Here is a 23,348-nt window from a genome sequence, read left to right on the forward strand (position 1 = left end):
AATCCGTTTCTCACACACCGAGCGGCGCACCATCCACATGCTTCACTGTTTACTGCGTGCGGCCCCGGCGGGACTCTGGGCTGGGGACTCGTCCTTGCCCAGCACCTGGCGGAGCCCGCGCACAGGGTCCGCAAGTGTTCGGTGGCGTGAACGGACGGCCCAAAGCTGCTCGGCCGGGGGCGCCGCCAGGCAGACCCGGGCAAGCTCTCTTCGGCTCGCGCTCTCGGGGTCTGAGAGATGGGGGTGGGGGGCGGGGGGAGTTGTGTGGGCGGAGCCACCGCGCGGGGCGGGGCGCTAGGTGTGCCGGGCGTCCAGCAAGGATTGGACTGTACCACATTCCAGACGGGGGAGTACCTCTCGGATAGCCCACAGGCGAGGGTTTAGACTCTTCAAGTTCTTCCAACAGACTGGCCTGTCTGGACTACAACAACGCATTAAACAGTGTTCCCAAGGTCTCGAGATACCTGAGCTCAGGTAGTGGCGCCCTCCTCTACCTAAGACGTTTCCTCCCCTCCCTCGTCCCAATGGTACCCACCAACAGGAGGGGCGGGAGAGCCCCGGAAGCCGGCTCCATGTACTTCCGGGTTAAGGAGCGCGCGCGGCGGCGGCAGTGGCGGTGGCGGCCGGGCCTAGTTGTGCCTCTTGCTGTGGCGGCAGCTGCGGCAGCGGCGGCGAGTGTCGGGGAGCGGCCGGCGAGGCGCACGGTTCCGGGTACGTGCGGGCCGCGGTATCCCGGGTTTCAGAGCGCCGCAGCCGGAGGGCCGCTCCGGGCGCCGCGCGCTTTGTCTGAGGCCTGCCCGGCGGTGCGAGGCCTGCGCTGTTTAGGCCCCGGGCTGACGGGTGGCGGCAGTCTCCTGCAGGCGCTGGAGGCCTCGCGCAGAGGCCGGGCGACCCGGGGCCTGCAGGCGGGTTCCCGGGCGGCGAGGAGACCTCCGCCTCGTCCTGTGGCACCCGCCCCCTCTGCTGTCGCTCTCCCCGCTCAGAGAGCGGAGTGTGACCCTTTGCTAACTCGTCTCCAGTTCCTCGTCCTCTTTGCTTTTATTGTTTTGTCTGTGTGTCGACAGGCCCGTGTGGTTGTTGGGATGGTCTCCCGCTCCTTAACTCACGTAGTCTTCATAGCAGTCTGTCAGGAGTAGGTATTGGCCTTCCTGTTTTTACAGATAAGTAGATTAGAGTCTGGAGATGTTAAGTAATTTGCCAACGTCACACAGCTGCTGTATGCTGAGCCAGGGCCGGTTGTTAACCTAAGCCCTGATTCCGGCCCATGGTTTTTTTTTTTTCTTTTTTCTTTGTAACAAGGATTGTGTTACATCGTTGTCAACTTTTTGGCGTTTATATATGCTCTTCTTGCTTCTGCAACAACAGAATAGTAGTCACCTGGTGAACCACGGTTTGGCCATTGGTCACTTGGACAGAACCTGAGGCTGAAGTGAGGTTTGACTGGGGCTTTAACACTCCTTCCCTCTCCCTGAACCATTGGTGTTTTTCCTTAGGGAAAGAATGTTGAGTCAGAATGACAATAGCTGGTTCTCCTTTTGCACCAGGCTGGTGGCACGGCCCTGACAGAGCCAGCCTGACTTTGGTTCTCCCAGCAGCCCACTGTAATGGACTCTTGGTGTCTCTCTCAACCCTGCCAAGACCTTACTGGACTCTTAATTTTTTTTGGGGGGGGGGGAGGGGGTGGTGGTGGGCTCTCGCTTTTTGACTTGTATTGCAGCTTACAGTTTCAAGGTCTTGTAGCCGCTCTGGCAGATGATGAATGAAAAATGAGATTCGAGCCCATTGGACCTGAGCCATTGGACTTAACACCCTTGCTCAAGGCCTGGGGACAGGCACCCAGGTTCTTGTCATGGCACAGCTGCCAATGACCACACCAGAAAGCCTTTGGGGTCCTTAGTTGGGATAAAAGGTGCTTTCAGTCCCTGGATTTGAAGATAGAGGGAAATACTACTTTTTGTTTAAATTTTCCCCTGGTTCCCCCAAGTCTGGAGACTGAGCAGGAAAGCCATAGAGCACTGCTGGCACTGCCCGAGGTGGCCAGCAGCTGGGAGGGGCCGTGGTGTCTCCTGCAGAAAAGGCTTCCTGGACGTTGGTCTGGAACGTGCGAGCGGAGGTGGGGATAGTGGATCTGGGCAGGCACATCTGAGCTGGGACTGCCACTGGGGCCAGTAGGTCCTGAGCCAGGGTCACATTCCCACAGTGTTTTGAGTGTTTCTCCTCATGGAGAAACAGGCTCCCAGGGGTCCCTAATGTTGATCTCTGTTTGCACAGCTGCTTGGTCTGGGAAGTACCTTCAGAGACTCCCGGGCTCTTCTCCTGGGTGCTGCCAGAAGGTACTATGTGTGACCATGCAGGGAAGGGAGAGGGGTGTTGGGCGGCCTTTGGAAAGTGTCCTCCCTGGCTGTGATGGGAGAACACAGGGCTTGAGGGATTAAATCCCACATGTGCAGGGACATGGGGAGTCAGCCTCACTCCAGAGCTGGTGTCTCTGGCAAGTCCCCGTGGACCAGACCCCATCGTGGCCACACTGATCTCTTCTGACAGTGCTCTGAGGCAGGCCTCAGTCTCAGTTACTGAGGAAGAAGCCAGAGGTTCCTTGTGCTTTTGACCTTGTGCGAGTGAACCGTCCCTGAGCATGCTCTGTGGTCTCCTTGGAGGGTTGCATTTTCTGAAGTTTGCCCTGGTACTTGCCTGGGTGTGAACACTGACCCCCCTCATAGGCTGAGCGTCCCCGACGCAGGACCCACGCCGCACGCAGTCAGGCAGGGTAGGTAGGTACAGGAGCAGGTGTCCTAGGGTGGCGCTGTGGAGTCTGGGCACAGGTCCAGCCTGAGGCTTGTAGGTCCTCTACCTGCAGTGGCCCTGCCACCTCCTTGCGCACAGGAGGGTGCCGTGCTCCTAGATGGGCACTGGCACCGTCCAATCCTGTGGGCGGTGCGTCTCCAGAAGGGGTTGTGGTCGGCGCTCAGGTGCAAGATAGCGAAGGTCCCTGCCGTGTTGCTGACTCACCAAGCAGGGGAGTGCAGACCCTTAGTTTAGCAGGACTGACTGATTTTCTCACCATTATGGTACTAGGTAGAAAAAAGGTGGTGACTTTAGGGGGGTTCATAATTTCAGTTGACTACTTCCAGATAGACGCATCATTTGGCAGGTGGTGATTTAGTGAAATTAACATGCCCTCACTGTTTTAAAAGACATCGTTCCAGAGCCTGATGCTTTGTCTGGGACGTGAGGCACCCTGGCTGTGGCCCTGGCCTCAGCCCCATCAGGGACCATTCTTTGGGAGCATCTGTACAGCGGTGGTGGTGGCGATAGCTCCTGCCCTGGGTGCTAGTTGATGTACGTGAAGTGTGCGGTGTGTGACCCACGGGAGAGAAGCCTGCACGGAATCTGGGAGGAGAAGCTTTCCTGGCTTCTGGGCTCGCTGCTGTCTGCCTCCCCTCCTGCCCCGGTTCTTGCTTTGCTTCCATCCCTCCAGTCTTGCTCCTTAGATGTGCAGACTGGACTCAGAAATGCACTGTGCCACAGGGAGGGGTCTCTTCTCGGGGGCGCTGGGGAAGTGAGTAGCCCTGATGGACAAGGAGCCCTTGTTTGGAGACCAGAGTCAGAGGCCCTGGTGCAGGAGGGTGCTTGTGTCCCTTTACGTCTGTGAGGTCACTGGGCTCGGTCTTCGCCGTTACCCTGGCAGTGGCCTTGCAGAACAGGCAGGCTCGGCACCCCCAGTTGGTGATCAGGAGCCCAGGAGCAGGTGGACATGGCAGCCTGACCCCTGCTCCCCACGGCCCTATGCTGCTCCTGGGTAGGCAGGTGACTTGGCCGTGTTCCGTGGAGGGGCCGGGGCCAGGTCAGAGGAGCCCCAGCTGGTGCCCATGGCCTCTCGTGGGAGATAGGTGTGCGGAGCTGGGCTGGCCAGCCGTTGCTGAGGGGGGCATCCCACGGGAGTGTGGGCAGAGGGCCAGCTTGGCACCTGGACCTTCTGGCGCCCATCCTCTGCTGAAAGCCCCGCTTTGCCTCAGCTTGTGATAAGCCGTTTCCCTCAAGCCTGGCCTCAGGTACCTGGGGAGTGTTGAGGTGTGGCAGGTGCCTGAACAAGAACACGGCCGATCTGAGGCTACATTGGGTTTGTTATAAGTTGGCATCTGACTGTGAATGTGGCTCTGTAGACAGGAGCCAGTCTCTTGTGTGTGCCTGCACAATTCTGAGCCAATTCTGTCTCATATGGTGTGGCGGGGACACGTGTCATCAGGAGGGTGATGTGTAGTGATTGTCGCTCGCTCTTGCGGGGGAGCTTAATGCAAAGCCTGGGACAGAAGGGACTTACTTGACCCTGGTTTCTTCCAGAGCTGAACGCCCATGTCCAGCGATGGATGACGACAGCCTGGACGAGCTTGTGGACCGAAGCCCGGGGCCTGATGGCCACCCAAGACTCTGTCCTGCTGCCCTGGCCAGCGATGCTGGTGAGCCGCCCCCCGCCCCTCCGCCCAGAGTGGGGAGTGAGCATTCACGCTTTGCCCTTTAAGTGCACAAGTAGCACATTGTTTGGGCTTTATTTTTGACGTAGTCAATACAAATATGTTCTTAAATCCAGCAAAAGCTTCCACCCTGCCCACCTCACCCTCACTGCCCTGACCCGGGGGCAGGGTGCTGCCGGGAGCCCTATTGGCAGATGTACATCCTCTCCCCAGCCCTGCTCTTTGCTGCTTCCGCTGTGACACTGCCCCTCGGGCCTGTGCTTCTCCCTGCTGCTCTAGAAGGAAGCAGTGATGCCCACAGTGGCGCCTCTGAGGACGACTCGGGCAGCGAGCACAGCGATGAGGAGGATGCAGACGGGGACCTGGAGGATGGATCTGGTGAGAGCACGGACGTCCTTGGGGCCCCCGAGTCTCCTCGCGCCGTGACAGGGGTTGCTGTTTACAAAACAGCCTTGGTGAGCTTGCTGACTTCACCACACCTGCCAGCTGAGGCTGTGAGCTGTCAGGGTGACATTGCCTAACACAGTGACCTTCTCTGGCAGTCCCCTGCGGTGGGTTTTGTCTTCAGCTGGGCAGCTGGCTCGTGTTGATGTGGGCTGACTACACAGTGGATAGGTCTCTTTCTTGTCTGGTGACAGCAGGAGGGTAAAGTGCCTGAGAATAGGGAGTAGCGTGAAGGGCGTTTGCAGGGAGCGTGCAGCTGGACAGACCTGCGGGCAGAGTGGGCCCGGAGCCCGTTACAGAGCAAGGGTAGGCCAAGCCCTGGGTCCCGTGCTCTTTGACAGACTCCTGAGAGAGCCGGCAGAGGCATGGGATGACTTATGAGGCTCTCAGTCTGCACCTCCAAACTTTGGTGCAGGGAGCTTTGCTGTACGCATGTCCTGCCCCGAGTGCCATGCACCCACTGCACTGCCTTCCTGGCCGCCCTCGCTGGCGCGTGGCCTGTGGGCTCCCCAGACTGTCCCGCCCAGCCCCTCCCCATGTGGCGCTGGGCTTCGGGAGCTTGGCTCACCACTGCTTCCCTTCCAACACTGCTGCTGGGACCTGCATGGATGTTGAGGCATCCGCCTGGTCTATCACAGTCCTTGGATCTCTGTGGATATGAGCATTAGAATGTTACAGAGAGGTAACCCCTCATGTTTGGGACAGTGCTTATGAAGGAGCAGCGTGAGTTTGCAACCCTGGGTGCCTTGGTGACACGTTATCCCAGGGTTAGATTTTTTACTTCTCTGCAGAAACAGGCGGTTCTGGGTTGAATCTGCAGGTCACAGTGGGGCTGTTCCACTTGTTTTTGCAGATGGAGTTGGGGCTTGGCACCGAGGACATGAGGTCCTTGTCAGTTCAGCCCTGGAGCAGAGATCAGAGGGCCTGTTGGATGCCAGTGGACAGGGGCTCGGTGCAGGGGGCTGGAAGACGGGCAGGGGCTCACCGTCTGGGGCAGAGACAGCGTGTAAAGAAGCAGTTAGGTCAGGGTGATAGATGCCAAGGGTGTGTTTAGGGGACATCATGAGAAGGGAATGGGCTCGGGCTCTTTGGTCCTGGGTTGGTGAGAAGCTTCCAGAAGGACAGGTCTCAGCTGTGATCTGGAGGGCAGGAGGGTCAGCGGGGTGGTGGTGGACGTGGGGCGAGGAGAGTGCTGGGGGGACAGCTGGCACAGAGCCGAGTCCCAGGAGTCCTGTGGGTGAGGAGGTGCCAGTGGAGGGCAGGCACCTGGAGGCCACGGCTGCAGCTGAGGGGCACCGACCCACCACGACACCCCGCATTCTCTAGCGCCAGTCTGTGAAACAAGCGGGCCAGGAGGGGATCTCCAGCTGGTGAGAACCTAGGTGGCTTGCAGGGCCTGCCTTCAGAGACGTGACCTGCACCCTCACAGTCTCATGTCGGCCGAGCCCCCTTGCACGTAGCTCTTTCTACCCATCTTGTTGTTTTTCTTGCCATAGTGTTGATTCCTGAAAGTCACTTGCTTGTGTCACTGTTTGCTCAGTTTTCAGCTGTAGAAACATACTGTCTGTTCAAGTCTTATGATGAAAGAGGAGAACTTAGGACTCTGACCTGCCGCCTCACCAGCTGTCCAGGTGGTGCGCACGCGCCCTCCTGGTCTGCTCAGCATGCCCCTCGCGAAGCGGCCCTTCGCCGCAGGTCACTCTCAGCTCTTCCCCGGTGGTCCTGCCCTGCTCATGGGACCCTTGCCCTCACCTTACCCGGGTTTGCAGACGTGCCACCAGCTGCCACTCTGGGCTGGCACCCGTGTCTGCACCTTCCTCCTCCTGGGCCCTTGTCTGTCTGGGACCTGATCCCGCAGCTCCGGGACAAGGTGGGTGGGCGGCTGGCTCAGGGCCTCAGTGCCTCACTGCTGGTGGCCGCTGCCCTCAGGGGCACCACAGGGTCTGGTGGCCTCAGATGCCAGTTCTCTGCCTTCCCCTCAGCTCCTGATCTTCTGGAATTCTGGAGGAAGAACCAGAGCACCTGGTTCTCGTGCTCCACCTGCTGCTGCCCTCTCGGCCTTAGCCAGTCACGGATTTGCGCCAAACCACTCTCCAGAATTTTGTGGACCCCAGCTTAGTTGTCTTACTTTGTAACAGATTGTCACAAACACAGCGGCTGAGAATAGCACACTTGGTGTCTCAGTGTAGTTAGTAGTCCGGATACCAGTGGCTAGTCCTCTGCTCAGGTCTTGCCCAGTTGACATAAAGGGGTCGCAGAGGCACCGTTCTCATCTAGGCTCAGGGTCCTCCCCCAAGGTCCGGCTTGTTGCTGGGTTTCAGGCCCCACAGTGTGGGGCTCTTGTCCTGTCTCTGCCTGGGTGGGACCCCCTCTCCTCCTCGCTCAGGTCCTGGAGGCCACGCCTCAGTGGACAGGGTGCATCAACCCCTTGTTCTTTTGGGTAGTACAAGCAGCCAGAGAAAACTGCTCTTCCAGCATGTGTGGTCACCTCACATAACAGCAGGGTCTCGGGTGTGTGAGGACCCCGCCCACCACGCCTCTAGTCCTTGTCCCGTGTCACTCTGACTTGTATCTTTATTTACTGGAGTTTAGTGGGGAGAGAAAACGGAAGCACATACTGACTGCTGTGTTGAAGCTGAATGGCCTCGGAACCTTTTGGAGGTTGATAAGGGCTGTGGTGTGCAGCTTGCCTGGTTAGGAATTTGTGGTCTCTGGTCCCAGAGGAAAGAAAAATGAAAGCCCTGGAGGAGACGCCTTCCCTGTAGGTGGCAGCTCCCTGACAGCTTTAAGAAGGTGCTGGTGGAGTGAGGTGTCCTCCAGAGGCCGCCAAGCTGCACCCAGAGGCCCGCTGACCCCTGGGGGCTGCCTGCCTCCTGTGGGGGTTCTGATTCGGCTCCAAGTGCAGCTGGGGCCTCGTGCCTCCTGGGCTCCAGTTCACAGACTTGTAACCTTGCCTCTTAAGGTTCCGAGGACTCTGAGGAAGATGGTGACGACATGGACACGTTAGCAGCAGCGGCAGATACTCAGGGAACGCTGGAAGCCAGTGGTGCATTTAATTCTGATGACGACTCTGAGAGCTGCCCGATCTGTCTCAATGCTTTCAGGGAGCAGGCTGTGGGGACACCCGAGAACTGCGCCCACTACTTCTGCCTCGATTGCATCGTGGAGTGGTCCAAGGTGCACAGTGTTTCTTCGGGCTGGGCTCTGTGTGGGTGACCAGCCCCTGGCCGGCCTCTCGGTGGTCTGGGTCTCTGCTCGATGGCGGGGCTGGGGGGCCCCAGGTGTTGTCCGAGCCTGGTCTCTGTTTTGTCCGCGCTTTGGGCCCTTGGGTGGCTGGTGAAGCTCACTCTGGGGAGCACAGAACGAGAAGAGGGGGTTTGTGGCCAGAAATCCCGGGAGAACCAGGGCAGCCTGCATGGCTGAGCTGGCTGGTAGGTGTGTGCTGAGGGGTCAGCTCACAGACACGGGGCCTGACTCGTGAGCGCAGCAGTAGTGCACACGGGGGTCATGGGTGCTGCAGGGTGAGCTCTGGAAGCACTGCCCACCCCTCTTCTGAACTTTGTGAAAGAACTCAAAGAAGGGTGAGTCCAAGGACGAGTGGCCGCAGCTCTTTTTTGTGAAAGTAACTCTTGACTCCTAAGAGAAATTGTGTTGAGGTGGTGTTAACAGTGACAGTGATTCAAGGTTATGATACAGTTTTTATTTTTCTTACAGAATGCCCATTCCTGTCCAGTTGATCGAATTATATTTAAATGTATTTGTATTCGAGCTCAATTTGGCGGTAAAATCTTGAAGAAGGTAAGTGTAGGTGCCCCCTCATGTGTATTACATTGGTCCGCATCTCATGGGAAAAGCTGCCTTCAAAAGGCACTTTGCTCTCCTGAAGTATTGGTTGTGTACATGTGAGAAATCTGCTGCAATGCCACTTGCAGCTGTGGACCTGAAGCCTGGGCTGGAGGTGGTGCCGTGTGCCTGGCCAGTGCGGGCTCCCTCCCCTCCCTCCACGCGCCTCTTGTGTATCTCTGAGCTTCTTCCTTCCTGAGCCATGGCAGCCACAGTGGGGGGAGGTCAGGGTGGACCCCGACTTGGGAGAGGCGGCCAGCTCTCGGGACCGGACTTCTGAAGGCACAGGGCAGGACCAGGAGAGCTTGAGCACAGGTGTCTTCCTTGCTGTCTGGGGCCTCCACAGTCTCCTTTTGTTGAGGAGCAGAGTTAGAAAGTCTGAAGAGAAGGAGTTCCCTGGTGTCCTGGTGGTTAAGACTCCCTTCTCTCACTGTCGTGGCCCTGGCTCCGTCCCTGGTCGGGGAGGTCCCTGCAAGCCTCAGGGTGCTGTCAGAGACGATCGCTGATACAGACTTGCCGCACGTCTTCTCAGTGGGTTGGTTGCAGCTGGAGATGTGTTTTTTGTTTTTACTGTGGAGCCAGAGGCGGTGGGGACTCCGCTCTGGACATGCAGATTTCCCAAGTCTGTGTGGGTGACCGCAGCCCCCATCCTTCCAGGGACGGCCTCCTGTGCCCGCCCGCACTCTGCTGTCCTGCCCAGAGGCCGCGGGAGTGCAGGCACTTTCCCTGCAGGCCGGCTCTGCTTAAGTACCTGTGAGTGAGGGCGGGCCCTGAGCCGTCCTCTGCGGGAAGGGAGAGGTGGTGCAGGGCCCCTCACACCAGCAGGTCTGGATCCGGCAGAGAGCCGGGAGGCGCGGGGAGGCCCTGAGTGCCCGCCTGGCGCGGGAACAAAGTGGGGAGCACGGCGGGGAGGGAGGAGCAGACGCCGCTCCTCGGGGTGGGGTTTGGGGCAGGAGACCGAGGCGGCTCGCCCCCACAGATGGTGCGTGCTGGCGGCACTGTGGGCAGCAGCAGTGACTGTCGGGCCGCACCCACTAGAGGCCCGGGTCCGCGTCTGCCCGCCGCCTCCCCGCTCTGCAGCACCGCCCACAGGCCTGGCTGGCTCGTTGTCACTCTGCCCTGGGGTCCTTCGGCAGCGCACACCTTGTTCTCCATTGAGTAGTTTCTTTCTCAGGGCTCGCTGTCCTGAAATGGTTAGAAAATGCTAAAACCACCACGTGCGTGTTACTTCAGAGCCCCTGGGCCCACAGAAGCCGTGCAAGTGAATCTGCTTTGGGTCGATTTACGATGATACGAATGGCTCTGGGGCTTGGATCCTGCTTGCTGTTTGCTCAGCGTGCTCTTGTCCCCAGATTCCAGTGGAGAGTGCCCAGCTTGGGGAGGACGAGGATGAAGACCCGACCTTCTGTGAGGTGTGTGGCCGGAGCGACCGGGAGGACCGCCTGTTGCTCTGTGACGGATGCGATGCTGGGTGAGCCCCTCCCCGTCTTTCTGGCCTGGCTCCGAGGTGGAACCCCCTGATGTGCTAGAGGGGAGTCTGTGGGCCGCTGCTCTGCGCATCACACCCACAGGCCTCCCTGGCTGTGCTCGGCGCCGGGAGCCCCCACAGGTCATCTGAACCCCAGCGTCTGCCGCTGCACCCACTGGCCTGGCCTCAGCTCACGTGCTCCATCCCCTCTACCCCTCCCTGCGGCTGCTTCTCACTGCCGTTTACACCCTCCCCATTCCCAGCCATCATCTGAGACTGCTTGCAGAGGTGCACCCTACACCTCAGGATGGAGGGCAGACGCAGGAAACGCGGGCTGTGGGCTGAGCGGGATCCGCCCAGCGTGCAAGGCTAGGCCGTGGGGAGCCCCCCTAGCCGGGCGGGTAGGCAGGATGGGCTTCCACCTGAGCTGTGCCCTGTGTCCGCGGCAGCCTGTGGTTGTCGTCCCTCCACGTGGTAGGGGCTCCTGCTTCCTGTCAGGCGCGCTCCTCGCTCTGGAGCAGCGTGGGTCCTGGAAGGCTGGTGCCTGTGGGGTGGAGCAGACGCTGCCTGGGCCGCCCGCTGGGGCCCGCTTCCTGCCGTCTCCCTGCCCCGAGGCAGCAGGGCCCTCCTCAGGGCTTACACGACTAAGAACACGGACCTCCCTCCTTCCTCACGGCTGTCGGCTGCATCCTGTCCTGTGACAGCCCCGGAGGTCTGACCGCAGCGTGCTTGCCGCGGCAGCCCCAGAGCTCAGCTGTGTCTGGGGGCGTCAAGTTGAGCCTGTTGTCATTCTGGATCTGGAGGGCAGAACTGGGGCCCTGGTGTCCAGCCCACAGATTTTGCCATCATGTACCGTGAGCGTGGGACGTGGGGCAGACCGCATTCTCTTCCCAAGTGCAGGTGGCTGAGCAGGAAGGGGCTGGAACTGCGGGACGCTGTCTGGGAGGCCACACGCAGGGGAAGGAGAGGCTGGTCCTGGCGTAGGCATGGTTACCAGCCTTGCCTCTGGCTTCCGTGAGCCTGAAACCAGCCTGTGTGTCTTTTGGCGGTCTCATGGATGTTGGGGCACTGGGGAGTCCCAGGTGGGGCTGTTCGTTTGCCAAGCCTTAGTTTTTCTTTAAGCTTTTTACCTCTTTGGGGGTATAGGGACTGCACCACGGGGTATGTGGAATCTTAGTTACCTAATCAGGGATTGAACCCAGGCCCTGGCAGTGAAATGGCCACCGAACCACCAGGGATTCCCCCTGTTTGTGTTTGACTTAATGGGATTTATTCGTGGGTGGGGACCTCTCCACGCCAGGGCTATGCCGTCACTGTGGGAGGGGGTTGTTCCTGTAGATGTGTGAGTGCTGCAGGCCTCCTTGAGGAGTGGCCATGGGCATCTCCTGGGCTTGAGCCTGCAGCTGTCTTCTCCCTGGAGGAATTTGTGGGTGCAGACTGGCTAGGTGGAGCCCCCACCACCCCCGCCAGCCTCTGCGCCAAGATCCTGGGGTGCGGTGGTGAGAACACAGTTGAACCGCGCTCAGTTTTGGAGACGTTTTTGTGAGACACTGCCACTCAGTGTTGGGTGGTGTCCTTGAGCCTGACTGCGTCAGAGGGATTTCTCAGGCTGAAATCTAGTTTGGGTTCTGGGTGCTCCTTGGTGCTGGGGGTCGGCCTGTGCGTCCGCCCACTGGGTGCTTGGGTGAGGGCCAGCCTGGGGGTCGGGGCAGGCTCTGCCTCCCTGCGGCCTCACACAGGGCAGAGCTGGGAGCAGCAGGAGACTCTGCAGCAGCGGCCAGCCCGGGCTCGGGTGTGCAGCGTGTGGTCGGCGCTGTCTGGAGTCCTCAGGGTGCTGGCGCTGGCGGCTCCTCCCCGGCTGCTCGCCTCAGGACAAGTCAGGAACCCCCGCGGGGCAGATGTCACTGTGCAGAACTGGTGCGGGTGTAGCTCCTCAGCGCTGGGGGGCGCGGGGCCACCTCCATGGTGGTGGGCGGGAAAGGACCTCCTAATGACCGCGTCCTTGGAGACCACTTCCCAGGAATGGTGGGTACCACCCATCCAGCTGCCAGTTTGGTGGTTTCAGATAGTACATGACCCATGAAGAGTTGAGCAGCTGTTGGGGTCCTTCCATAGGGCAGAGATGCCCCGAGGCCTGTGGTGGAGGTCCGGCCGTCCAGAATGCCTGAGAGGGAAGGGAGCGGACTGGTCCCAAGCTCCAGGCACAGTCGCCTGCTCCGTGTCCTCGTGAGGGGCATCCCAGTCAGCCCAGGCGGAGCCCCAGTGCTGCTGTCGGGGTGAGGGAGGCTCTGTGTCCCCGCTCTGCTCTCGGACACCCGTCCCGGGGCCTGGACTGCACCCTGGTGACCTCACTTAACTTCACCACCCCTGCAGGTCCATCTCCAGATGCAGTCGCATTGCAGGGTTAGGGTTGGATGGGGGGTACAAGGGCACAGCACCACGTGCGGGGCGCCGTCGTGAGGCTCAGACACCCTCTTGTCCCCCAGGTACCACATGGAGTGCTTGGACCCCCCTCTCCAGGAGGTGCCTGTGGATGAGTGGTTCTGTCCGGAATGTGCTGCCCCCGGGGCCGCTTCTGCCGCTGGTAACGTGCTGCCTGCTCTCAGGCAGCCCAGACCCTTCCCATGGGGGCGGGCACCTTGGCCCAGGGAGATGGCGTCGGGCTGTCTGGCAGGAGTGGCTTCCAGTTGGACTCCGGTGTGGGGGCGGGGGGGCTTCTGAGGGCCCAGGTGCCAGGCCAGTGCCCCCTGCCTTCCGTTTCCGACTCCCCCTGCCAGGGCCAGGGCACGGCGGAGTGCGCATCAGCCCAGGGTGTTTTTTTCCAAGACACGGGTCTCGTGAGTGAGGAGGAGGTCTCCCTGCTCTTGGCTGACGTGGTGCCCACCACCAGCCGGCTTCGGCCCCGCACGGGGAGGACCCGGGCCATCGCCAGGACGCGGCAGAGCGAGAGGGTGCGAGCGACAGTGAACCGGAACCGGATCTCCACGGCCAGGAGGTTCCAGGTGGGTGCCTGTGGCCTTCCATGCTGGCTGTGTGCAAGGAGCAACGTTGAGGGGGCCTGAGGCGGCAGCAGTAGCCGAGAGCTGGCCCCAGGGGTGCTGGGCAGCGCCGTTACCCGCGGGGGCTGTAGTGCTGAACCCGGAGGGCTGAGGGACTTCGTGGCTGACTTGGGCCCAGGACCCCACTGCCAAGGCCCATGGTCCACTCTCCTCAAGGCCCAGGAGCGCTCCTCCTGCCTTCATGCCCGACCTGCCCGTCAGGAGGCCTCCCCAGACCCCGCTCCCCGTGGGCACTCGGGAGCCCCCGCAGCCTGATGTCTGTCGCTGCAGCTCCGGGGGCTCGGGGTCCCCAGGCTCCCCCGAGAGGTCTGAGGTGGTTCCACCCCCGACCGCCATCCTGTGCCGTGCAGCGCGTCCCCAGGTACCTCGTGTCCTCTCTGCTGGACGAGACCATTGAAGCCGTGGCTGCCGGGCTCAGCACAGCCGTGTACCAGCGCCCCGGGCCGCGCGCCCCTGCCCGCCGCAGGAGGAAGGGAGGTAGGCGTTCCCAGCTCCGGCTGCCCGAGGTCCCTGCTGTTGCGCCCGAGGCCCTGCAGGCCTGGGGTTTGGGTTTGGTTAGTCCCTCTGAATGCCCTGTTGGGGGGCTGTTGGTGTGGCAGCACCCCGAGTGTGCATCAGATGACACAGCCTCCCCGAGTGGGTCAGGAAGAGCCCGCAGGGTCCATGTGAAGGTTGGTGCTGTTTCCTTTGGGCCGGGCAGCCCTGTGCCTGGCTTCCCTGGGTGGGGACCGTTGAAGTAATTCAGCATCTGTGCAGCTGCAGTGCTGTTCACATTTTCTGGGCCTTTTCTGTGTTAGTCTTGGTAACTTTGTCCCAGGAAGTTCGGTTTCTCTCTCCCAGGCAGAAGCTTTCACAGAAGGTCAGCATCCTTGGCGGTTCCTGCTCTGTGCTCTGTCTGTATTTGCTGGTCAGAATTCTGCTCCGTAGAGGAGCTGGCCCTCCTGCTTGACTACTTGTGTGAATCAGAAGACATGGATTCCTGTTTCATTGAGTGGGTTACAATCTGTGGCCTTTTGAAAACCAGTGTTATTGAGACATATTTGCCGTGACAAGTGCATCCACTCTGGGCACGTGGTTCCCAGTGAGGCCAGCGAGCCTTCCAGCCGGGCCCTGCTGTCGGTGCTCTCTCTGCGTCCGTGGCTCTCGCTCGGGAGGTGCTGAGTGTGTGTTCTGGTTTGTCACCAGCAGTGACCTGGGGTTCCATGTGGCGGGTGTGTAGGTTCACTTCTGTTCCCTGATGAGGGACGTGCTGCGGCTTGTCCCTCTGCCTGTGCTGCGTGTCTGGCTTGTTCTGCGGTGAAGCTGCTGTGTGGATCCCTTCCCGTGGGTGGGTGTGTCTGCCGCTCTGGCTCGGTAGAGAGGAGGAGACCGGCTGGCGTGGGAGGGGCCGTGTCAGAGGCGGCCACCCCGCTCCCAGCTGCAGTTTGTGCCTGCAGCAGCACCGCATTCTTGCCCGGCTGGTCCTCACGTCCTGCATCTTGGGCGTGTCCTGGAGCTCGCAGGCCCGTCTTCCTGCGCTCCCAGGCCTCCTTAGAGGACAGGCTGGGTGTAGAGATGAGACCTGAGGGCTACTGGTGGGCGGTCATGGTTCTCTGTACCCAGAGGTCACGCTGATCCCTGAACTGCAGGCTCAGGTGAGAGGTTCCGCTTCACCTGTCTTCCCCTGACTCTCACATCCATGACCTCACATCTCAGTCCCAGCAGCTCACCCTTCGTCTGCAGCACCTGGAGAGGCGGGCTCGCCTCTGCCGTGTCCTGAGCCCCCTGTACTTCGGCTGTCACGTCTCTGCAGGTGTGGTCACAGCTGTGGAGGCTGAGGGACACGGGCACAGGCCCCGTCACCTTCTCCCCAGGGCCCGGCCGTGTCCCCCTCTCCTCTTGCGTTACTTTGAAGCACATCCTCATTTTACCTGTAAGTGTTTTGCAGCATGTTTCTGGAAGAGAGGGAGTGTTTCCTCTGACTTAACCCCGAGGCCGTTGTTATACCTGAGGAGATGAGTAGTAATTCCACAGCCTCATGACACAGCCTGTCAGCATCGGAAGTTCTAATTGTGTCACAAATGTGATGGAATTTTAAAGTAGTTTACGTGGAGCTGGAGCCAAAGCGTTGTGCTGTGCTGGGGCTGCGTGTCACGTGTCTCTGTCCTCTTGATGGGGTGGAGCAAGGGGGTCTCCTGGTGGGCAGATCTCGCCTCCTGAGTGGCTGGAGGCCCGAGGCTGGTTCAGGTGTGGGTGGAGTTCTGTTGGTCTCTTGTCTGCGAGTTACTGAGGAGACAGCGGAGCGGCTCCCTCCTGACGGGCCGCGTTGCAGAGCGTGGTTTCTGAGGCCGGCACGGGTTCACTGGCACCGGGCCTGCTCCTGTGTTGACTAGTTCTTATCCCTGAGCTGGGCAGCGTCCTCCAGTGGAGAATGCGTAGGGCTCTCAGCTTCATCATGGACTCAGGGACCCAGACTCGGTGTACACGCTTCCACCGCACAGTCACGAGGGTGGATCTCTGTCTTCCTTGGAACCCACTTCTGGGTTGAGATTCCTGATTGCTCCAGGGCTATAGGAGCAGTGCGGCCTCAGGGCCCCCGGCTGCCTGGGCTCCTGCCATCGCCCAGAGCACCAGGTGGCTGCTGGCTGTGCAGGGTCGTCCTCGGTGTGTTTGCTGGAAACGAACCGTGAAGTCCCCCGTTTCCCAGCCTCTGGGAGCACTCCTCAGGGTGAGACCACTGAGCAGATCCAGAGCTGGAGGCCTGGGTTCCTTTACTCTTGATTGTTGGACTTGTGTCTTCTGACTAAGTGTTGTTCCATAGTGGTATAGACCATCTCCCTGCTGGTTCTAGTGGTCAGGTCTGGAGGTCAGAGTAGGCTCAGACTTGCCCTGTCCTCGCTGTGTGCTGGCCACCCCGCCCCCTCCCCCCCCCCCGTGGGGAGGCGTGTAGAAACCCCGTAACCAGAAGTGAGGGAGCAGTGCCCCCAGGTGGGGTGGACAGTCAGTCAGCCGAGTCTCGCGGGGACAGCGGGCTGGGGCACACAGCGAAGTGAGTGCTGTCAACGTGCTCTTGGCAGGAAGACGGAAGAAAGCATCAGGAAGAAAGAAAGCCCCATCCAGATCGTCTGCAAAGAGCAGGGGCTCAGGGCCAAGGTTGAAGAAACGCCCGGGTCGTGTGAAGAAGAGGAAAGCACAGAAGATAAAGGTAGTCTTGGACGGGGTCTCACTAGGCAAGCTCTCAGGCCTGTGTGCTGGGGGGGGGCAGTGGGAGGTACAGAAGGAACGTCTCTGTAATTACTTGGAGATTCACCGATAAAGACGCACATTTCTGCAGCGTGGACTGAAGACGGGGTTGAAGCGAGGTGTGTTCAGAGCACTGCAGAGTGGCTCCTGGAACCGCAGGGGCCTGTGGGGCCAGGCCGCCACCTGTCGGGCGCTTGTGCCCAGGGTAGCAGGCTCCTGGTGTGAGGCGGGTGGAGTGAGGCCTGGGCGGGGTCCTTGTGTGATGAGTACCTGTGCCCCTCAGACTCCGGGGCGGCCAGCCCTCTGCCCCCCGTTTGGTGCTGTGGGTTCCTAGTTGAACTGGCATTTCCTGAGGCCGTGGATCTCAGCCCTGTCGTTTCTCCCGCTGACCTGAGTTCAGAATGAAGCCACGGCTCGTTCGCGCATCGCACGGACGCTGGGCCTCTGCGGGCCGGCCCGCGGAGCCTGCACCCCCTCCGTGTACAAGCCTGCAGACCCGTCTCTGGGACTGATGCGTGCCGACATCGGGGCAGCCTCTCTCTCTCTGTTTGGAGACCCCTATGAGCTGGACCCCTTCGACAGGTGGGTGCAGAGGGGCTGGGCTCTCTCCCTCAGGCCGGTGGACATGCCACCTCCGGTGGGGCCTGGCTCACTCTCGGGGTTTGCGTTTGTGAAGTTCCTTGCTCTGAGTGGCTCTCAGACCCCATTAGGTGGTGAGTGAAAAGAGCTCTGGGCTCCCTCGGCGTGTCTGCCCCCGTCCCTCCCGACTCAGAGGCTGGGGCAGCTGCTGACACAAGGTCACTGCGCAGGGCCCCAGTTCGGTGCTGAGTCACAGGGCCTGCTGAGGGGCCGCTCGCTCTGGAGGGTGGGTGGGAGGCTCCCTGGGCCTGGACGTGCAGGGTCACCTGCCCTTTGGCCTGTGTTCTTCTCCAGCGGTGAAGAGGCGTCTGCAAGCCCTGCTTCCCCTCTGAGCGCCAAGAGGAGGGTTCTGTCCCGGTCAGCCCTACGCTCCCACCAGCCTGTAGCCAGACCCGTCTCCATGGGGCTCTCCAGGTGTGTCCCGGGGGACAGGACAGGATGGGGTGCAGGTGGGGCGCAGGCCTCCGAGGACAGTAGACTCCATGGCGGGTGGGCACTCTGCCACCCGGCACCCTGAGACCTCTTGTGGCCTCTCCCCAGCTCGTGGGTGAGGAAGAGCTGCGGCCAGTCCCAAGCCAGGGGCCTGGGACGCAGGGACAAGGAGGGGGCTGGGCACGGATCCAGCCTTCTCCCCCGGCTGACAGTCAGACTGCCCGTGCGCGCCCGCCTGCCGGTGGAGCTGGGGCCAAGGGCCTCGCACACGGCTGTCCCTCCCCCCCGCCGTCCTTCAGTGGGAGCTGCTGGGGGGCGGGTCTCGTTCCTGCCCTCGGGGTCCCTGCCTGCACGGGGGGCACCAGGGCTGGAGGGGCTGTGACAGCAGGGCCTGCCTGGTCTGCTTGCAGGAGGAGTGCTCCCACCGCGGCCCCCCAGCTGGAAGTGGACGCAGAGCCCAGCCCTGACCTGCTGGGGAGCATCCTGTCTGGCCAGAGCCTTCTGATGATGAATGGTGCCGACATCGTCATCCACCGGGATGGCTCCCTGAGCGCCAAGAAGGCAGGTGAGCAGCTGTGCCTGCGGCCCCTTGCTGCCCTCCACACGCCCGGGCTTGGGGCCACGCGTCCCAGAGGCGGTCTGCATGTGGCCGACCCAGCGGCCCTAGGGTTTACTTCCGAGCAGTGGGTGAGGGCGCTGAAGGTGCCTTTCCGTCACTTGCTGATAACGCAGTTGGTGGTGGGGTTTCCAGGTAGCCCACTGGCCCTCCTCGCCGCAGTACAGCTGCTTCTCTGTTCTCACAGCCCCAGGAACCAGTGCAGGGCCCTCTCCACAGACCTGGGCCCCAGTGGGTTTCAGGGTGGAGTGGGTCTGGCCGTGGAGGACAGGTTAGCTGCAGGAGGACAGCTGCAGTCAGTAGTAACCTGGGGTGCTGCCCCGTTTTCAAGGGTCTGTCAGGGCCCAGGCCCTTTTTGATCCACAGATAGCATAAAGACAGTGCAGTGAGCAGGAGGGGACGCACCCTCCACGCGCAGTGCTGAGCGAGCAGGAATGGAAACTGCGCGCGTAGGGAGGGCATGCTGGGGGAGGTGCGCTCCTCACAGGGGCCGCTGGGACCGGCGGCGCTTGGCCTTTTGTCTTTCAGTGCCAGTTTCTTTTCAGCGGAACTCACCTGGTCCATCCAGAGTGCCAGAAGGCGCCGGTGGGCGTCAGTCAGGAAGTGGGCCGCAGAGCTCGGGGCCCAGCTGCCCGGGCAGGGCCGCCCCCACCCCCACCCATGTCCCTGCACTCCTGTCGGGAGCAGCGGCAAAGCCTGACTCCTTGGTGACACCTAGGTTGGGCCAGTCTCAGACCTTGTCTAGTGAGAGCAGACCTGGTATAAAACAGAGTGAGGATCACCGGTTTAACGGCGACAGCAAGCACTCTCTGCCTCTCGGGTCTGCGGCGTTGAAGGTCTCACACAGCAGCTCGGACTCGCCCTCCAAGAGCACAGTGCCGGGCCAGGCCCCAAGACCAGCTCCCAGACGGACAGACATCTCCGAGCTCCCCAGAATACCAAAGATCAGGAGAGATGGCAGCCGGGGGGACGAGGTTCCCACCAGCAGGCAGGGCGTCGAGCTCCCCAGCTCCTGCATCAGCCGGCTGACGGGCAGGGAGGGCCCTGGACAGCCTGGCTGCGGGGCCCGGGTGGAGGGTGAGCCCAGCAACCGGGGCGCGCAGGAGCCCAGCACGCGCTCTGGGGGGACCCCCCAGCCCCCCAGCCCGCTGGGGCCCACCCGGGGAAAGGGTGTTGGCTCCACCTTTGAGAGTTTCAGGATCAACATTCCTGGGAACACAGCCCATTCCGGCAGACTGCTCAGCCCTGGCTTCTGTAACACGTTCCGGCCGGTGGACAGCAAGGTGCAGAGGAGGGCGAGCCCCTCACCCCTCTTCTCTGTCAGAAAGACAAAGCAGCTCAAAAGTGAGATCTATGACCCCTTCAACCCCACGGGCTCCGACTCCAGCTCCGCCAACAGCAGCCCTGAGCGTCTGGGCCTTCTGCCCTCGGAGATCACGCGAACCATCTCTGTGGACAGTCCCAAGGCCCCAGCACTGCCCCCTGCACGCTGTGTCACCTCCTACACGGTGCAGACCGGTGCGGGAAAGGAGCCGGAGCCCCCCCAGGGGCCCTCCAGTCTGTCCGAGCTCCAGGACGAGGAGCCCCGCGTGCAGGCACAGCAGCCGTCACCCCCGGAGCCCTGGGGCGAGGAGGCCCTGCCAGCCCGCAGCTCCTTCTTCGGCTCCGAGGGCCGGACGGTGACCTGCGTGACTGTGGTGGAGCCTGACACGCCACCCAGCCCGGACACCCCGCCTGCGGCCACCCACAGGGTCGTGGAGCTGCGCTCCCCCACCCGCTCCCGCTCCCGGTCCAGCTCCCGCGGCCGGAAGAGAGGCCCACAGCCGAGGGCAGCCACCAGGGAGCACTGCGCCGGCCGCTCGGGCTCCCGCTCGTCCCGCTCAGGAGACCGGAGTTCCAGGTCTGCCTCGCCGGCAGCGGGCGAGGACCAGCCCAAGAGACACCGGCCCAAGGCCCGGGGCCGCAGGTCCTCCAGCGAGCGCTCCAGCAGCCACGAGCGCACCAAGCGCAAGAAGGCGAAGGACAAGAGCAGGGAGCGGGGCAGAGGCTCCTGGGGTCGCGGCCACCGGAGGTCCCGCTCCCGCTCTGGGAGCCCTGGGAGCTCGTCCCACGAGCATCGCGAGGGCCGCAGGAAGAAGAGGCGGCGGTCAGGGTCCAGGTCTCGGGGGAGGGAGTGCTCTCCCCCCAGGCACCCCAGGGAGAGGAGGGGGCGGCCCCGGGACCGGCACAGCTCTCGCGAGAGGCGGCGGCGAAGGTCCAGGTCCCCTAGCCCGGAACACCGGCCCCGGGCACACCGACGCCCTCGGTCCAGGGAGAAGCGCCCGCGGCCCCACCCCCACTCCCCTGAGCGGAAGTTGGCCCCAAGAGAGGCTTCTCCAGCACCCCCTCCCCAGGAGGAGCCCAGGCCAGACAGGGAGCCCCCAGCCAGGTCCCCGGCTGGGCCCCCACCCTCAGTGGGAGCAGGCGACTTACCAGAAGGGCCAGAAGTCGACAAGACCGTCCCAGTCCCGGAGGTGCTCGCTGAGTGTTCAGCGGAGGATGTGGACTACGGCGACTCTGTGGAGGCGGGGCACCTCTTTGAGGACTTTTCCAGTGACACCATCTTCATGCAGCTTGATGACATGAGTTCCCCGCCCTCCCCGGAGAGCACGGACTCTTCCCCGGAGCGCGACCTCCTGCCCAAGCCCACCATGCCGCCAGCGGGCCCCCAGCACGACACCAGCCTGGCCATGGCTGTCATCCGGAGGGAGGTGTCTCGGATCCATGGTGAAGATGTGGCACAGCCCTCGCCCGGGACTGAGGTCCCCCAGGAGAAGCACTCGCTCCAGCAGGACGCAGATGAGGCCGCCACAGTGCCCTGCGCCCTGGGTGCCGAGGCCCCAGGTGGGACACCTGTGGGGAAGGAGGAAGGCCCCTCTCAGAACCCTCTGCTGCGGGCCAAGGCGCTGGTGAAGAGGGTCACCTGGAACCTCCAGGAGGCAGACTGTGGGGCCCCGGCCAACGACAGAGGCCTGTGTGAGTAGGCGCTTTGGTGGGGGCGGAGAGTGATCCTTGGGTGACTCCCAGGCCGCCTTGGTCATGGGGGTGGGATGGCGGCACCTTTCTTGGGGTCCTTGCTCCAGGACGCTTTTCTGAAATTTTCCAGCCAGGAGGCAGCCTTGTGGCCTGGAGGGCCCCAGAACACCTACCCCCGTATGTTGGCCCCCAGGGACACCACTTCACAGGCCACAGAAGCCCCTGGAAGGAGTCTGGGAATCTGACGACGTGGGCCCCGTGGCTGGGCTCCAGCAGGCACCTTTCTCTGAGCCGCCTGCCCCTGCTTATGTGCTTCCAGAGCCTGGCTTCCCCCCAACTGACCCCTCTCAGGTGGGCCCCTGGGCTGGAGGGATGTGGCCTTGTACCCAGGCCACGCAGGCTGGGCTGGGTTGGGACTGAGGTCCACATGCACCAGCCCTTTGCTGCCTGGGCTCTTTGGGTTCAGAAGTGGGGGGTTGGGGGCACGGGGTACTGAGTGCCGAGGCTGAGCAGGCTGCACTCTCGCCCAGGTACAGAGCCCCAGCCTGCCCCCCGGCCCAGCCCTGCCGTCGGGCGTCCCGCCATATGCACCCATCAGCCAGCCCGCGGTCCAGTTCCTGCTCCAGGGGAGCCTGCCCCTCCCGGGCTGCGGGGTGGCCCAGAGCCTGGCCCCAGTGTCCACCATCCCGACTGCAGCCTCAGAGCCAGCTGGCCACGCTTGCACCACCACTGCTGCCAACAACTCTGAGGAGAGGACGGCTCCCCCCAGGCCAGCCCCAGAGAAGGCCAAGAATGAGGAGGTGAGACCCCCTGCTCCTCCTCCAGGGGCAGGCGCGGGCCAGTAGCCCAGCTTCGAGCCCTCACCGGTGTCCTCGCCCCCAGTACATGAAGAAGCTGCATGTGCAGGAGCGGGCCGTGGAGGAGGTGAAGCTGGCCATCAAGCCCTTCTACCAGAAGAGGGAGGTGACCAAGGACGAGTATAAGGACATCCTGCGCAAGGCGGTGCAGAAGGTGGGAGGGGCCTGTGAGCCCTGGGCTGGGGAGGTGGGAGGGGCCTGTGAGCCCTGGGCTTCGTGGCCACACCCCATAGCCCCTCGCTGTAGCCAGCCGCTTAGGTGCTTGGGGTGTAAAGGCGGCTGTTTGTGAGCGGTTGTTAAAGAGTGAGCAACATCATGTTTAACCCCACTTAACGGCTAGGAAAATGAGCCCCCCGCCCCGAGAGGCGGACATGCCAGATCGCCTCAGGAGGGCCGTCAGCCACCCTGTGGACAGAGCAGACAGACGCATGTCAGCCTGCCCGCCGCCCCTCACAGGGTCCCCAGGGCCTGGTCCCCATGATCCATGACCGTTTTGGGTGCGAAGGGATGTCTGGGTCACTGTCCCCCCGCCCCCCCTTCTCCAGATTTGCCACAGCAAGAGCGGGGAGATCAACCCCGTGAAGGTGGGCAACCTGGTGAAGGCCTACGTGGACAAGTACAGGCACATGCGCAGACACCGGCGGGCCGAGGCTGGCGAGGAGCCGCCCACCCAGGGCGCGGAGGGCTGAGGAGCAGAAAACGGGACACGCCCCGCCCTCCCGTCTTCAGGGTTCCTGTGATCACACGTGGTCTGTGCACCTGTCTTGCTCGTAGTTTAAAACTGGACTTTTTTATATGTACATTATAGATACACACTGTTCCCATTGTGTTCTAATTTATCAAAAATGGATTCTCTTTAGAAACGTTTGATTGGCTCAGTACTTGAACGGTGGTGAGAAAGGGGGGGGGCCTGGGGCGGGGCACTTCCCTAGTCAGCCTTTTGCTCCCTTGTGTTTCACAGATACTTGCTCGAGTTTATACTTGGCTCCCCCACTCCCGGGGGGCACCCTCCCTGTTGGCAGTTCCCACCAGCCCGAAACAGGCCTTGGGCACAGCAGGTGGAGCCCTGGGCACAGCGGCACGGGGGGCCATCTGTGCACGCCGAGCAGTTTGTTGGCTCTAAAGCGTGGCCAGAGCTTTCACTGAAGTAGAAGAAGGAAGGGCTGTGCCCAGGGGCCTGTGGGGGGCGGGGCCCACAGTGTGGTCCGCTGAATCCACGATGCCCCTCCAGAGTCCGAGCTTCAAGCCTACCCCTAGTGGACACTGGTGTGGTTCTTAGAA

At 62.0% G+C, this 23,348-nt stretch overlaps 1 protein-coding gene across 2 annotated transcripts; it reads left to right on the plus strand.

Annotated features, from left to right (window-relative positions):
• Positions 1–582: 582 nt before the first annotated feature.
• Positions 583–22,934, plus strand: PHRF1 (PHD and ring finger domains 1). 2 transcript variants are annotated; one of them, XM_061160489.1, is made up of 18 exons: positions 583–711; positions 4,342–4,457; positions 4,752–4,850; positions 7,879–8,093; positions 8,631–8,714; positions 10,112–10,230; positions 12,714–12,811; positions 13,054–13,229; positions 13,637–13,763; positions 16,343–16,470; positions 16,909–17,090; positions 17,442–17,561; positions 17,990–18,144; positions 18,724–21,210; positions 21,341–21,561; positions 21,741–22,010; positions 22,093–22,221; positions 22,613–22,934. In XM_061160489.1, exons 2-18 carry the CDS (start codon positions 4,364–4,366, stop codon positions 22,754–22,756), a joined length of 4,848 nt encoding a protein of 1,615 aa, XP_061016472.1. In that variant the 5' UTR covers positions 583–711; positions 4,342–4,363; the 3' UTR covers positions 22,757–22,934. The 2 variants fall into 2 exon arrangements, with proteins under 2 accessions (XP_061016472.1, XP_061016478.1); XM_061160495.1 differs by having other exon boundaries at positions 21,404–21,561.
• Positions 22,935–23,348: the final 414 nt, after the last annotated feature.

Source organism: Dama dama, chromosome 2, assembly GCF_033118175.1.
Source record: "Dama dama isolate Ldn47 chromosome 2, ASM3311817v1, whole genome shotgun sequence".
In the NCBI taxonomy this organism is placed as follows: domain Eukaryota; kingdom Metazoa; phylum Chordata; class Mammalia; order Artiodactyla; family Cervidae; genus Dama; species Dama dama.

Coding starts and splice junctions, on each gene's coding strand:
- PHRF1 (XM_061160489.1), top strand. CDS start 4,364: ATGGATGACGACAGCCTGGACGAGCTTGTGGACCGAAGCCCGGGGCCT. Junction 8,094..8,630: donor GCATCGTGGAGTGGTCCAAG/GTGCACAGTGTT, acceptor TTTTTCTTACAG/AATGCCCATTCCTGTCCAGT. Junction 8,715..10,111: donor GCGGTAAAATCTTGAAGAAG/GTAAGTGTAGGT, acceptor TCTTGTCCCCAG/ATTCCAGTGGAGAGTGCCCA.